The 16,235-nt window shown below is 38.0% G+C and overlaps 2 protein-coding genes across 2 annotated transcripts; one reads left to right on the top strand and one right to left on the bottom strand.

Annotated features, from left to right (window-relative positions):
- LOC111946466 (uncharacterized) lies at positions 1-6,086 on the bottom strand. Its single transcript, XM_023949824.2, has 12 exons — positions 5,574-6,086; positions 4,915-5,464; positions 4,749-4,828; positions 4,596-4,646; positions 4,432-4,515; positions 3,802-4,300; positions 3,203-3,381; positions 2,716-2,888; positions 2,402-2,616; positions 2,040-2,289; positions 835-1,703; positions 1-637 (listed from the first exon to the last, which is right to left on the bottom strand). The coding sequence occupies exons 1-6, from the start codon at positions 5,753-5,755 to the stop codon at positions 4,258-4,260; spliced, it is 990 nt and encodes a 329-aa protein (XP_023805592.1). The 5' UTR covers positions 5,756-6,086; the 3' UTR covers positions 1-637; positions 835-1,703; positions 2,040-2,289; positions 2,402-2,616; positions 2,716-2,888; positions 3,203-3,381; positions 3,802-4,257.
- Positions 6,087-11,787: 5,701 nt separating this feature from the next.
- On the top strand, positions 11,788-15,687 carry LOC111946433 (uncharacterized). Its single transcript, XM_023949662.2, has 4 exons — positions 11,788-11,846; positions 14,557-15,102; positions 15,193-15,348; positions 15,435-15,687. Exons 1-4 carry the CDS (start codon positions 11,839-11,841, stop codon positions 15,667-15,669), a joined length of 945 nt encoding a protein of 314 aa, XP_023805430.2. The 5' UTR covers positions 11,788-11,838; the 3' UTR covers positions 15,670-15,687.
- The last annotated feature ends 548 nt before the right edge of the window (positions 15,688-16,235 follow it).

Genomic DNA, 16,235 nt, shown 5'->3' on the forward strand with positions numbered 1-16,235 from the left:
TTCAAAGTTTAGTATTTTTTATTCAGAGTCAAATCATATCACTTGTTTAAAACAAAAATACTTTCATTTTTTAAATAATTTCATTCTTTACCCATAATAAAAACACGAGATTTTTCAGCATTTAAAAATACTTCATAAACTAAAATGTAAGACATCAAAAATAAATAGAAACATTCAAAAAATGATATTTAATTTCCTAAATGAAATATATTAATTTTCCATTTTACAGGGTCTTCAACGTCTCGACTGCTTAGCAAACATAAAGGCGTCTGTCCTGGCCCTTTACGCTAACGGTCAATCCGACACAAGACCGGATTTTCGGTTGACCCGCAGGACCATCGAGCATCTGATGGAGCAGCTTCGGGTTCCTCACACTCTGGGGGGACAAGAGGCTGAGATGTTGGTGTTTCTTTTCTGGGTGGCGTGTGGCACATCTTACGTTGTGGTAGCCAGGACCTTTGACATGCCACGGTCCACTGTGAGTGACATTGTCCACAGGACGACAGACCTTATCCTCCAGCTGATGAGCAGGGTCATCCAGCTTCCCAGTGGGAATGAACTGCCATTAGTCACCTCTGGTTTTATAGCAGCTCGCTTGGTCTTCCATATTCCAAAAGGTCGTGGGGAGCATCGATGGCTGCCAAATAAGAATAAAGGCCCCAAAGAAAATTCAGCTTGTTATTTTAACAGGAAGCTTTTTTATTCCATTCAAATGCAGGCTGTATGTGACTGTAATGTCAAATTTATAGATATTTTTGTTGGGAATCAAAGATCAATCCATGATTCACTGTATATACGTAAAAGCCCAATTTATGTATATAAAACATTACCCACCTGAAGGATCCTTTTGGGCGATGGTGGGCATCTCTGCATTGCACATCCCATCACGCTGCTGACATCCTACAAGGAACCCATGAGGAATGTGGCCCGTCACAACCAGGACACACTCTGTGGTGGAGAGAGCATTTGGCATGATAAAGATGAGGAGAGCAATATTTCTGGGGGCACTGGGAGTAAAACCAAAGTCTGGGAAATTTCTAGTGCACAAGATTTTTAAACTGTATATTCGGAAAACCCTACAAAATGGCGACCGCGCTATATATGGGTTAGGGCGATAATTCATACACAAGGTATGGCTTCAATTAAATATGGAGATGAAACTATTATTTAAGTCTTTAAAAATAACAGAAATTTATCAAACATGTCACAAATCGGGTGGATAAACGAGGATCAGACGGGCTAAAAAGAGCACAACACTGGTCCTGAGAGCGCCATTTTGTGGTCAAATGAATGCATAACAGATTACAAAGAAAATATTAAAATCCAGTCGAAGATTTGCATTATTTCCATTAATGTAAGTTACTCGAACCACTAAAATTTGAGAAGGTAAGTCATCTATGACATTTTGTCAGAAGCTTTAAAGAGAGATAAGCAATCATTAAACTAATACCAAAGTTTCATACCAAACACCTTCCTCCGCTCGTCCAGGACCGGGTCGTGGGGCCGCACTCCAGTTCCCAAACAACTCAGTTGATTCAATAAATTGCACTAAATGCTAAGGCCTTTGAAAATTGGAAATGAAGAGACAAATGCTATTGATTTAATTAAACAATAAAAAAATTTATTAACAGAATTCGACAAAACTTGCAATTTGTCTTTAACATGAAAGAAAATATTCCCTCAGGATTTGCAATTCTGGAAAGCTGAAAAGAGAGAGAGAAAGATTAGTTTTTTCTCCCCCGGTACTCTCATTATAATTCAGATTTAATTTGATCATTTAATTTGATTTTGTAATAGTGAGATGCAATTTGATCGTTATGCCTCTTTTACTGTAGTATTATTTTAACTGCTATACACATTCACATAATTCAGAAGATAATTCATTTTCAAAATTGTTTGTATAAACTAAAAGAATAACTGCCAGGACTCCCTAGGAAAAGAGGTTTTTAATCTCAATGGGACTTTCCTGGTTAAATAAAGGTTAAATAAATAAAAAAAAACTCATAAAAAGAATAAAGAAACTTCGTTGCGCTACCTACAACTAGGCAAAGCCGAAAGTGGGGGACTGGATTATCCCCGACTCCATGTGCTCCACAAAAGCCGAGTAGCTGGAGTGCAATGGCAGCCGTAAGGTTACATCACATGTGTTTGCTTCAGGAAAAATTCTTGGAACCCCTTCCCAATGTAAAAAAACAAGTTTTGGGCGAGTGGGAAATCCCAGTGGTGGAATGGTGTCTGTCCCTGAAGCAAACACAAGAATCTGCCCTAGAGTCACTGGCCTGCTTCCCTCTGAAATGAAAAACACAAATGTAATATGTATTTGCACTGCAGGCAATTAAAAACTCTAATCAAAAGGCTGACATTTTTAAAAGATTTTGACAATTTAAATAAATCACATTACCGTCCACCTCCAGCAGCCAGTCCTTCCAAAATATGAAAGCAGTGTTTTCCAACTGCCTCCTGTTGCTTCCTGGAGCAGAAAAAGACACATTGAAGAGCTTGAGGAGCTCTTCCAACTGAACCTGTTTTTGGCCCCCAACAAACAAAGCTTTCAGAGTCCCAGGATTACTTCGCACTGCTTCCGCAACACCCAGGGTTTCCAAGCCTTCAACAAGCCTGTAAAATATTCATACTTGAATTAAAATTTTGGTCAATACATTTTATAATACAGAAACAGCGGGAATAATTGGCTGCGAAGAAATCCTAAATACTTACTGTGTTCTGGCACCTTGTGTGCGCCCCACAACAAAAGCCCTGGCTGCCTCTTTCACAAGGGTGAGTCTTTGCTCAAAGGTTGATAAAAATGATGCACAACCCAGCAAAGACAGGAACCCGCAGGCCTCTGCCACAGCATCCTGTGCCTCCTCCAAGGATGTTGCATCCATTATCTACAAAAAAGCATAATTCATTACATGACCATCTATTACAGCAAGTAAGGGGCAAATTCTTATTTTGTCCCTTTCATTAGCATACAAAGCAACAAAGACCTGTGTACTCAATTTGAGAAAATAATTTGTTTCCTGATGTTTTTTCTTTTTTAATGTACATATGGCAATTACAACTTCAACTTCTTGTGGGCAGTATATCTGATTGATTGAAAATGGAATCATTACACTGATGTGAGTCAGGAAGTGCATGGATATGCTGGCTTACACATTAAACTGCTAACCGCCAGAAGATGGTAAAACTTTATAGAAAATACCCTTTGAAGTTTGCCTTTTACGTCCCAGTCATCCACTTCCTCCAAGGTCACATCTGATGTTTCTTGCCCAGATATTTCTGTATACAATCTTTCTGAGAAAAATGATGGCTTTGTGCCTCCATGAATGAGGGCAAGAGCAATCATTTTCCCCACCAATTTATATTCCCCAGAAGCCAGAGCTGAAAGACAAATAAGTGAAATCAATGGTATGAATTGAAATGTTCAAAACATTTGAACATTTCACACATCACTGATTCAAACCGGAGAAATGACTTCATCTAGCTACTGGTTGCAATCAAAAATCTTATTAATGATCGTTTAGAGACTATTTATGACTCTGCAGTGTTCTGATGATGAAAAATGTTGATGGTTTATTAAAACATTACATTGGAACACATTTTTTTTCTCAAAAGTTGTGGTCTATATTTGCCGATGTAGAGATAATCACTGCACACTGGTTTTTCAAAAAGATTTCTGTAAAATTAGAAGGTTTGTGTTCAATTTTGGAATTGTAGATTCGGACAGCACTACAAAATGGCCTTTGAATCAAGATACTAGAAAGACTACTACTATTATAAATGGCATTACAGTTTACATACCCCGAGATACCAGTGTTAAGTTCTTGCCGTCTTCGCTCCCACTAAAGAAAATGCTGTCTTTAATGGCAACAACTAACAGCCTGAAAAATTCCCTGGTCGGCCCTCCGTCATCAACAGCACCCTCAGATTGTCCAGCGCCGTCAATAAAAACGATGTCAATCCGATGGCGAGGATTAAAGCGCTGTCTTCTGAGTGCCCTGAAGGCGCTGTCCAAAACAAAATCCCTTGTCACATGGATGCAGTTATGAGGGGGGGCAGGTCCCTCATCCACCTGGCTTTGGAGGTCCTTCAAAATAGACGTCAAATCTTTTCTGTAAAAAAAAAAAAAACAATTTTTCTTAGCCCACACTTTGCAATTTAGAAAACAATGTCTTCGAAATTCATATTACACTTTTAGCATATTTAATGTTGATTAAATGACAGAAGGTAGGAAATAAAATGAAACTAAAGTGTCACTTACTCTTGTTCACCTTGCTCAATATCAAGAACAATAGGCGGCCTGCAAAAAAAGTGTGAAATTTCATGACTTTTCCAAAACTTTGCTGAAGATTTAATTTTCCACAAACTTTCAAGGACCCAGCTTTTTCATGACCATACATATGCTGTTTGAAGCATTGAATGTTAACTTACTCTTCAATTTGGACTACCACATCTGCCTGGAGTGACTCGAAAATTGCAGCAGCAAGGTCTGCATCTTCATCTTCATTGTCTGTTCTGTAAAAAAAAAAAAAAGTATATTCCATCATTGCTAAATAAATTTAAAACATGTGCAAAAATCAACATTAATTCACTACCTTTCATCCGACAACAACTGTGCTTCTTCAGCTCTTTCCTGTGTTTGGGCACTTTGAAGTTGCATAAAAAAAATTAATTATTTTCACTGTTACTTCAGTTTGGCATTTCCTTTATAATAATTGATAAATATTTTTAATGATTTTTTTACTTACCATGTTTTTATGTGTTGTGCGAGCCCACACAGTGGTACATTCACCTGGCATGATAGGCACCTCTCCATCACAGCAGTGGTCTGCAATCATACGAAACAAATTATATTTTATCTGAATTACACTGGTGTATTACAAGAGAAAGCAAATTTGTGGGCTACACTTTTACCTCGATGTGTGGTGGCTGTAATGTCAATGCTCTTTGGAGGGGAATAATGTAGAGTGGAGCCCTTTTTATTTCCACTCTACATCGAAGGTATTCTAATGAATATCCACTTGCTGGAATAGGAAGCAGACTTAACTGCTTCCTCCTGTCACTTTTCGCCAGAGAAAACCCCCCAGCCTCTGTCAAAAGGGGAAATGCAGAGTAAAGATGTTCCGACAAGAAACTGTGATCTCCTGTATTTCTGGCAAATGTGACTAGTTTCTTCCCAATTCCGCATTCCTCGTAATAAAGAGCCTCCTCCTTGGTAGGGACAGACACTGTCTCAGGTTCTGGCAGACAAAAAAAAAAGTGTGACCATGGCACTTCTTTTTTTCTTCTTTGTGCAGGACCTCTTCCACTGCAACTCAGAGTATTGTAGGGTCGAAATAAGCGAGCCAGGTCTCTTTGGACATTATCATCCCTGGAGGAAGAAGGTATACTTGGGGTGTGTAAAAGCTGAGATGCCATCATTGGGGTGCAATGCAGTTGTGGTACTGGTGCAGACATGGTGTATCTGGATGTCATCGAGGAAGAAAAAGTAAACACATTAAGTCTTTTTACAATACACTTTCAGTCATGAAAAAATATCTCAATGAAAAACAGTGTCACCACTGAGAGAGCACCTTGCAGCTACCACAGATCCACTTGACTCAGCAGAAACACTCGGGCTAGAGGAATTGCTGGCACCATCTGACACAGGAGACCCTGCATTTTCCAGCCTCTGGGCAATGAGGGCTGTGCTCCTCCTCATTTGCTCAAGTAGCATTCTCACGTCATCGGACCTGACAATGAGTTTGAAAATCATCCAGGCACTTTATTAAATTATTTGCTGTTGCCAGTGAACTAAACTATTTTAACATTGTCAGAACTATGTAATGCTGGACTCTAACTAAGAACAGTTTAGTAAACTGGATTTGAACCTATAATACATCAGTCTGAAACGATATAAATACTTTGGATTTAAAACACTAGTTATATCTGAGAACTGGAGCGAGTGTACGTCACCACCAGAAAAACTACCATCTCCAACCTAACTAAGTCGCCCTTTTTTAGACAAACACAAGTTGCCATGTAGCCAGACAATATCAGTAAGCAGTGATTGTTGTGAGGGGTTTCAACCCTTCTGCTATCCTGTGACCCCCCCCACCCCCCACCCCCCCCTCCAAAACCTTTACATTGATGTGTTCTCCCTACCACGACAAAGGTGGATAAAGGTGGAAAGTAGGCCTGCACAATATACCGCAAATTTATCGTTATCGCAATATCCAGCTCTGCAATATGCATATCGCAAAAGACGGCGAATATCGCAATAAATCGCAAAGCCAAAATGTGTTAACACAATTTTCTAGCAGCTTGAAGCATTTAACGAATCAAATAAATCCCTTTATACTTTGACCAATCAGATGGAGGCCTATTATGCTAGATGTTTGTCCCCCATGTCGATGAGGGTCATGTGGAGTATAATTTTTAAACTGTTGCAATGAAATGGGAATGATGTTTTTTTTAATTTTTTTATTTGTTTATTTATTTACCGCAAATTTATCGTTATCGCAATATTGATCACTAATATCGCATATTGCAAGTTTTCCTCATATCGTGAAGCCCAAGTGGAAAGATTTCATGTAATCCATGGACACCAGTGAAGATCACAAATCATTGAAGAAAAAAGGTTCAGAGCACTGTCTAGTGGGTCTAGATGACCCAACTCCCAATGTTAAAGTGCCTAGGATAGCACAAGGGTTACGGAGTCAACGTTTTTATTCATAAAAATTAGCTGTCGTAAAATGATCGTATTGATTAGGCTTTAACTTACTCCACTAGCAACGAACAGTTCGCTATTTTAATGTAAAAATAAAAAACGACCAACAACCCAAAAGCCCACCCAAATATTTCCAATTCGACTAAAGTCATTTGTATCCGCAAATTACGAACCGAAACCGCCAATTTGGTCCAAACTCGCAACACTGTATGCTCATAATAAACTGCAGAAGCTATAATTAAAATTGTGGGGGGAAAAATGCACGCCACAGGTACACTGCTGGCATTTGGCGGGTGCTTCCAAGGACGGTGCTTACCGTGCGCCCATATATACATTTGCAAGCAGCATCATGTGATGGAAAAAAAGAACATTGTTTAATACCTGCATATAACTATCTATTTAAAAAAATGTTTATGTGTAATAACAGTCACTGACCTAGATTGAAACCGTAAAAAGTACTGTGAGCTTGATATTAAGCTAAAGTTAACATTTGAACAACAATACACACATGCATGTACACTATAACATGAAAATAACTTACAAAGGATTGGTGTGGTACTGGTTTTCCATACCAATAATCGTTTCTCCAACGTTTTCAAAAATGCGTGTTTAACAATCGGAAGCGATGTGTCTTGCAGCAGGCTGAAAGAGAATGAACGTGTTTGCCGCTCTTTAATTTATAGCTCAGTTAGATGTGGGCGAAGCTTTCAAATGTGAGTGACATTGGTTTGACCAATTAAACAACAGTTCCAAATATCTTTGTCAAACCGAAATTTGTCAACCAGAAGACCCTACCTCTCCCTATCTTTTTATTTCATTGAATTTATTTATTTATGTATTTTGGGTGGTGGTGATCAGATATTTTTTCTTAACATAATAGCTATCTATGTTATTAATTAATACTTCCTATTTATTTATTAGTTACAAAAATGACACATGAAACCTCACGCTCTGAGCAATGTGTGCATCTTGGCTGCACATGTGGCCAACGTGAATTGTCTCATTTTTGTGCTTTTGAAAAGTTTTTCGGTCAGAATTGGAGTTTTTTCAAGTTTATCGATATGATGTTTTTTTCCCAAACTTTATTGAAATTAACAATTCAATACAAAACAATGTTAAACAGCAACAACGAAGGAACAAGCCAGGGGGTTATTATTACATTTTACGCAGATATATTGAAACTGACACACAGATCAAATTTTTTGATGGCTTTCTTATCGTCTGAGTTTCTTATTGTGTTAATGTATTGTTGTAACTCATGGACAAAGATTGAGAAATGAGGGGTATGATTCGTTAATTTTCATTTATGAATGTTCCATTTGCATAAAAACAATAAAAGGTCAATGATGTACAACTGTTCTTTTTTATGAGATGGACAGTGGGTGTGGCCAAACATGACATTTTCTAAGTACAGGCGAAAGTCAGGGTCAATGTGGGCGAAAATGAAATGACAAACTTTAGACCAGAGAGTGGTGGAAAAGGGACACGACCAGAATAAATGTACCGCATCTTCACGGTGTTCTTGACAAAAAGAGCAGGCAAAATAAATATCTTCTTTGAACCTTTGCAGTTATAGTTTGGATGGATAGAATCTATGGATTAGTTTAAATTAGATTTCTTTCACTTTATTGTTTAAAAAGTATTTTGCAGGTAAATTCCAGATCTTTTTCCATTCTAATTTTCCATGATAAACTAAATTATTCCAATAAGAAACTACGTAGGGAATGGAAACAACATCCTTCTGGAAGAGTGAGCGTATACAGCGATTTGTGTTTCATTAAAAAAGAAAAAAATTTTGGCCTATTTCTATTTTAGTTGGATCAATTGGTAATACAGTTGGACTCTGCAATAATGAGCATTTGAATAACGTAATAATACATTTAGGAATTGCTTTCAAAACAAAGTTAAACTCATTTTTTGGTATTTTGATGGAGTATTTGAAGCAGAATTCTTCATGTGACATTAAAGATCTGTTTGAATTAAACAGCTGATGGATCAAAAGGATGTTTTGATTAAACCAAGATGGATAAAAAAAATATTTATGTCTATAAGTAATGACTTTATGGTTCCATATGTTGTAAATATGTGTAGAAAAATTGTGTTTGTGAACAAGTAACCAGGAAAGTAACATTTGTTTATGGAAGCAAGAAAGCTTAATTGGGATCTTTTATACATTATAGTTACAGAATCAAATAAATTTTATGCCTCTTAATTTGGAGAAAATGTAATTAGGTATGAAATTCAAGATTGAAGTTGCAGTCTTAATAAAATGTCTTAGCCAATTTCTTTTAAAGGTATTATTTAATGTACAAAAGTCTATAAAGTTATAGACCACCCTTATCGTAAGTGTTAATTACAACAGTTTTTTTAATATAATGGTTTTTGTTCCTCCAAAGAAAGTTAAATGGCATTTTGTCAATGGATTTCAGAACTTTTTTGTCAACATTGAGGGATAAAGTTGCGTACGTTAGGCGGGCGATTCCCTCAGCTTTAGTTGGCAAAACTCTGGCTCTTACTGATAAATCTCTCTGGAGCCACTGGTTCAGCTTTTTCTGTGTTTTATTAATAGTAGGGTTAAAATTTAATTGGCATCTGGCTTTTTTGTCTTTAGAGAAGGTAATTCCTAGGTAGGTGATGGACTCTTTCACTGGAATATTACAGATAGAGAGGACGTCACAGTGTTTAAGAAAAATAATACACATTTTTTTATGTTTCAACAGAGTCCAGATGCAGTGGAAAAATTATTGATCAGATTAATACCTATAAGGTACCTGAGAATGATCTTTTAGAAACAGGGTGGTATCATCAGCTAGTTGGCTGATAGTGACTGTGTGGTCTGCTATTGAAATACCTTTTAGTGAGTGAGCTTTATAGAGTCAGTGAGGAGCTGGGTACAGAGGAGGAATAAATAAGGGTAAATAGGGCATCCCTGCCTGACTCCTCTTTTTAGTAAAAATCGAGGAGAAGTCCCAGCATGAAGTTTGATAGAACAATTTCCTCCTGCATAAATGGTTTTAACAGCTGCTCTAAAAAAAGGACCAAAACCAAATTTTTCTATCGCCTGGAGTATGAAGTTGTGTTCAATTGTGACAAAAGCTATGTAAAAATCGAGAAAAAGGATAAAACGTTCGTCGGGGAAATAATCTGAATAATTAATTAAATCAAGTACTAATCTGATATTATTTGATATGTCTATTTTGAATGAAGCCAGAATGAGTCTCATCTATAATGTAATCCAATACCTTTTTGATTATTTCAGCAGAGGTTGAGGCAAGTATTTTATAATCATTGTTAAGCAGGCTATAGATATGATTTTTTTTATTGAACTTTAAACATACACCTAGTAACAACACACAAAAAAGAGAGAGAAAAAGAAAAAATAAATAAAACAAAATATATAGAATTGTAGTTTACAATACTAGGGATTGTGATACAGCATGTGATCTTCAATGAAAACACAAAGTTTTATTGCATTTTTGTTTTTCATCCATGTCAGAGATTTAAAATATAAACTGATTTCTTTAAGAAATGTATTGAATAATGGTTTGGTTTTTGAGAATCTGCACTTGTGAATGAAAAATTTCCCAGATATTAACAAGGTGTTGAATGTCAAATCAAATAGATTATCGCCAGAAACTACTCCAAATAATATAATGTGCTTTTGTAATAGAAATAGGAAAGGGAAACTTTGAAGAGCACCAAAAAAAGAAAGACACCCAAAAACTGTAAACATATATACATTCAAAAAACAAATGATCAAGTGTTTCAATATTTATATCACAAAAAGAACAGTTATTTTCAAGAAAACCATAACGTATGTGTAATGGTTCTTTGCACGGATAGACTGCATTCATTATTTTAAAATGGATTTCTTTGTATTTTTGGAAAATTGGATATTTAATAAACTGAGATCTTAACTTGCATATTTCCTCGCTTGTGTAATGCTGTGACATAGAATGATTTTTGTCAAATGTTGGAAACAGTTCTCTAACAAATAAAGATCGTATAAATGAGTTTGGAAGTTTTGAATTAACCGGTCGACCATCAAACAACAGAGATGGAAGCTGAATTTGAACATTATGAACCAAACTGGAGGACATTTGGATCAAAGTCTGAGGGATTGCTTTGATCACATTGTTGTATTGTTTTCTATCATTTAATTTAAACTTACTGGAAAAAGTTTCTAATGAGATAATGTTTCCATTGTCGTTCATAATAGGTATTAATGACCACATGCCATTATCAATCCAATTTTTGTAAAATAAAGATTTGTTTCTACATAAAACATACCGACAGTTTCATATGGGAATATTGTGTGGACTAAAGTTATGTTTGTAGATGAGTTTCCAGTACAGTAACACCTGCTGATGATAAGTAGAAAGTTTAATAGGAAGTTTTCTGTAATCAAAGTCACATTTTAGAAGCAACTCAATGCCCCCTAGATGAGAAAAGATGTTTGAGGGAATATGAAACCAAATATTTCTTTCATTTTGCACAAAAGACCTAAGTCAATTAATTTTAATCATACCATCCAAACGTTCAAAGTCTATGGCTTTAAGTCCACCTGCACTGTAATCCTTAATTATTGTTCCTTTTTTTATGTAATGGGTTTTGTTTTTCCAGATGAAGTTGAAATTGGCCTGGTTTATTGCTTTCCTTGCAGACTTAGGAATTGGGAGTGAATATGCTGGATAAATGAATCTGGATAAACATTCTAATTTAGTTAAAAACACTCTGCCCAGAATAGAAATGTCTCGCTGTGACCACATGTTTAAATTGACTTTACATTATTCTAAAGTTTTCAATAAGTTCATTTCCTCCATTGTTTTACTGTCTTTGGTGATATGACCACCAAGATATTTCACAACAGTCCTAACAGGTATGTTATGAAGAACTGAGGCTATAGATATGATGTGATAATGGAACGACTTATTTCCTGAGACAACAATATTACACCCAAACACCAGGGGGCGATAAGTGGGTAACAAACGCTGAAAACTAAGGGCTTCAGACTCGTCTGTTTTACTTCCCGCAACTTTCGTTGCTTCACAGCTTGCTTAGGTTGCACCTAACCCGAGAAAATATTCTAAAAAAAAGACGCCAGCGTTTTGTGAAAAATATTCTTCTTCATGGACCGGTAAGTCTCATTTTCTATATCAGTCTTTGTTTGTCTTGTTCAACTTCAAGCTCTGATGGAATTTCCCCACAAATTTTACGAGTGACTAGCAGTACCAGTAGCACTAGAAGTGAGTATCGGAGAGGGAGGCAAGATGGCGGAATGAACGAACGTACTTTGCGGGCCCTGCCTGGTGTAATAGTTTTTTTCTGTCCTTGTTTGTGTGTTTTTATGCATTCTATAACCAAGAACACTGCAAGCTTTTTCATTTTTTATTTAAAGTTTGTGATAGGAATAGCGGACTACCGTAGACTTATTTTTTCTTCCTTTTTGAAAATCTAAAGTCAGCTAAGTAACCGAATGCAAATGGCCGAGCACGACTATTCACAGTCCAATATTCACGAGATCATGAGTGAGGAAGCTGTTGAAGTCACTACAGGGGATGGAGAAAGTTCCAAAGAAAAGTTAGTGAACCTTGCACACACTCCAGTCAAAGCGCCTCATCCTAAAAAGCAATAGAAAGGGAGCGGGCAGAACTTGCAGGATGAAAGTATGTTTGAAAGAATTATGGAAGCCGTGACCGCCCTGACGGAGAAAATCGACATGCAAACGACTAGGCAGCGTGCTGGGGGGGGGGGGGTCTATTCCCCCACGTCTGTGGCAGTAAACCCAGACCAGTTCCAAACAACAGATGAATTTATTCCTTTTTTAGGGAACAAACTTCGCACAGTCACCGGTAGCCATGCTGTCGCTAGCTGCTTCGTGTTTCGATTGTCGCGTGCCGCCGCGTGAAAGTAATGCTACGGAAGCTCTGGGGAGCCAAAAATACGCCATTACACAAAAACTTCATTTAGTTTTTTTTTTTTTTTTTTTTAATAACTTGTCCTGTCCAACAGCTAGGCAAACAGATGAGAGCTGAGGGCCTCTTGTGTTGGACATATTTTATTTTAACAAGAGGGGTTATTCATCTTCAGACAAACCAAAGGTATGTCTGAATAAACCCCTTTTGTAATTGAGGCCAAACTTTATTAATTTCAGTCATGTTTGAAAATCTTTGGTGTTGGACCGGACGGAAAAGGAAAGAGGGGAAGAAGAGAGAGGGACGTTAGAGAGAGGGGGGGTAGGAGGGTGATAATCGGAGGGGAAAGGGGGTAAGACCATGAAGCAGCATAGAGCAGACAGGCTTACTGGTTGTTTATCGTTACGGTACGGTTCAAATGTAGTACAAAAAGGGCGGGGCCTGTTCACACACACTCAAATATTATCAACACACCTGCTAGCCGCAAAAATGTCCACATGTCAACATGCACACAAAACAGATAGTGTTCACGAACGCATACCTATGCCTTTAAACCAACTAGTGTGAAATCTTTCATTCATTCAATCATGCAAACTATTAGTGCAAAGGTGAGCTAACACCTGTGCTCAGGTGAGTGTTTATGTTCTTCTAAAATGGATGGTGGAATGTGAAAAGAAGGAGGAGGAGCGCCCAGCCACCCCCACACCCATACCCCCGCCACAGCAGCAGCGGCAGCCGGAATTCCCCCAACGCCACACGGGAACAGGCAGGGAACAACCGTCCCCCGGGCGACCAAGACCGCCACCCAGGCCAGGGCCAGCAGGACCGCCGCGAGGCCCCCAGAGCCTCGCGGCGAGAGCAGGGAGGCGCAGAGGGAAAGAGAGCGCCGCCCCAGCCCAGCCAGGAAAGCAGCCCCCCGCCGCGCCGGAAGAGCCCATTTAGTTATTTTTGAAATCACCCGTAACAAAAAATTCGAATTTAATCGATTTATCGCCCAGGCCTAACTTCTTATTCCTTTTATAGCTTCGGAGTTGGCATCAAATTCTTTCATCAAACATTTTCAGTAGGGCTGTCTGCTCATCCATTTTGCAAGCCCATCAGAGTTAAAGGCTCTCACGCGCACTCGCGTGGCACGCGCTCAGTCCTCTCACACACAGACACACACTCACTCATTCTACAACGCCTGAGAAGACGGGGTTTCTTAATTAATTTAAAACCTTAGAGCCCAGATATGAGCTGTATTGTTAATCCTTTAGAAAATGATGCTACTGTCAAGGTGAATGTTTGTCTCCTTTAGTCTAGACTACAAAGTGTGACTTAAAACACAGCTAGGACTTTAAGTAAAGAAGTAACCTTTTTATTTTGGACAAGTGAAAACAAGTGTAGAATAACGAAATTAGACAAAAACAAGAAAAAATTATTTAGACACAAGTCAAAAAAGGGAGGAAGAAGAAAAGTCTTAACTACTTAACTTTGATTCCTAGAGCGTGTTCATTTATTTTTTCATACCAGAAATGGGTGTTACATTTGTCGTGGGTTTGATTAAATGAAAGCAACATTTGCTTTAACTTGTCTGCCGTTTGTACTTAGTGCTTTCCTTAAGTAGGGTGTGGGGGGGGGGGGGGGGGGTCGGAACTCGAATTAATAAAAACAAAATCGGTGTCTTTTTATTTTATGGCCACATGTCGCCCAACCCTAACATAGACTAAAATGTACAGATTTGTAAATCTGTTACACTGAAGCTTTAGCTCCAGTGTTTAATCCATCCTAAGGCGCCATGTTGTTGTCTGTAGCCAGGTCCTTGAGATTCATATTGCACTGGTAATGATAGGTTGCGGTTGTGAGTGTCTGAAAGCTAGTTGGAGAGACTGTAAACAATGGGACGATGAAATAATATAATAATATGACAACTTTTATGTCTTTTCAATGCAGTTTTGATGAAGAACCACTCTGCCGTGAGCTACTGGAATTCATCTTTAGAGAGTCCCAGCAGCTTTGTGACCAACTGGAATCCCAAGGCTCTGTAATGGATTTGGATTTCCTTTATTCTCGCTATGAAGAATTCCATCGAATACTTCTAATATGTGCAGACAGGGGACTTTTACAAGATGTGGACAACATCATAGAAAATTTACAAAAAGTGCTGCAATTACTAAACGCTCATTATGAACCTTCTTTGGGATTCAGGCCTTCTTTGCTGATGACTGGAAACAGAGGACGCCCCTCTTGGGAAATTTCCAGTGAACAATTGCAGTACCTTCTTGACTTTCATTTTACAGTGAGGGAAATTGCGCGGCTTTTTGGTGTCAGTTACAGGACCATACGCCGAAGAATGTCTGAATATGGTTTATCTGTAAGGATGTCTTACAGTGACCTACCAGATCCGGATCTTAGAGAAATAATCAGCCATTTCATTGGCCAATTTCCCAATTCTGGGATTAAAACTGTCTCTGGATATCTCAACAGCATTGGATTACGGTATGTGTAACCAAAAATATTAATAATTATGAATTTGAAATGCCAACTGTACAAGTAATGATATTGATTCTGTGTTTTTTGACCTTTTAGAATCCAGAGATCTCGGATAATGGAAACACTAAGACTTGTGGATCCAGTTGGAACCTTTTTTCGCGGTCTAAGCATCAATATTATTCCAAGAAGAGTCTACTCAGTACCAGCACCCATGGCTCTCTGGCACATTGATGGGAATCATAAATTGATACGGTACACATTCTTTGCGTATTTTTTTTTTGTCCAATTTTGGAACAGTACTTTAATAGTACCGGTAATTTTCTACTTTTGCTGTGCAGATGGAGGATCGTCATTCATGGGGGAATCGATGGTTACAGCAGAAAAATTATGTACCTCCAGGCTGCTGACAACAATAGAGCATCCACTGTTTTTTCAGCCTTTCTTGAGGCCATTCAGCAGTTTGGAGTTCCAACACGTGTCCGCAGTGATAAAGGGGGTGAAAATGTTGAGGTGGCTCGCTTTATGCTCGAGCATCCGCTACGTGGACCAGGTATTTTATTAATTTTTTGTTAAAATTGTTTCTTGCACAAAGATCCCAGATGTGACTGATAAGACTTTTATGGATGCATGCATTTGATATTCAGTATACATGCAGATTTAGTAAAAAAAATTCTTTTTTCAGTTTTTCAAAAGTAACTAGATTGATAGATACTAACCTAATATATTGTCACTGTGCGAGTGGGGGGGTGGGGTTGATGGGGGGGGGGGGGGGTCAGGGGGGCTCGCGAAACATTTTCTTTTTCCTAGGGGGGGCCTGGCAAAAAATAATTGAGAAGCACTGATGTTGAACATGTAAAGTGACATTTAAGGAATCCAAAAATTGATTTCTGTTCCGACTTTATTTTACAAAACTATAATTTCAACATTTATAGCAACCCACCCTGAACAGAGCTTTGCAAATAACAGAAACTTACCTATAGACTTTAAGAAAAAAATCTTTTTCCCTCATTTTGATTTATAAAAACAGCCAGGCGAAATTCCCTAGACATAAAATTGTTGTATTTTTGGACTGAAATTTGTATTTTTTTTACACAGAGAGAAGACGTTTCATTACAGGCCGAAGTGTCCACAATCAGCGG

This window comes from Oryzias latipes, chromosome 19 (genome assembly GCF_053564925.1).
Source record: "Oryzias latipes strain Hd-rR chromosome 19, Olatipes_Hd-rR_3.1".
In the NCBI taxonomy this organism is placed as follows: Eukaryota; Metazoa; Chordata; class Actinopteri; order Beloniformes; family Adrianichthyidae; genus Oryzias; species Oryzias latipes.

Coding starts and splice junctions, on each gene's coding strand:
- LOC111946466 (XM_023949824.2), bottom strand. CDS start 5,755: ATGATTTTCAAACTCATTGTCAGGTCCGATGACGTGAGAATGCTACTT. Junction 4,647..4,748: donor GCACAACACATAAAAACATG/GTAAGTAAAAAA, acceptor GCAACTTCAAAG/TGCCCAAACACAGGAAAGAG. Junction 4,516..4,595: donor CAGTTGTTGTCGGATGAAAG/GTAGTGAATTAA, acceptor TTTTTTTTACAG/AACAGACAATGAAGATGAAG.
- LOC111946433 (XM_023949662.2), top strand. Junction 15,103..15,192: donor CTCAACAGCATTGGATTACG/GTATGTGTAACC, acceptor TTGACCTTTTAG/AATCCAGAGATCTCGGATAA. Junction 15,349..15,434: donor GGGAATCATAAATTGATACG/GTACACATTCTT, acceptor TTTGCTGTGCAG/ATGGAGGATCGTCATTCATG.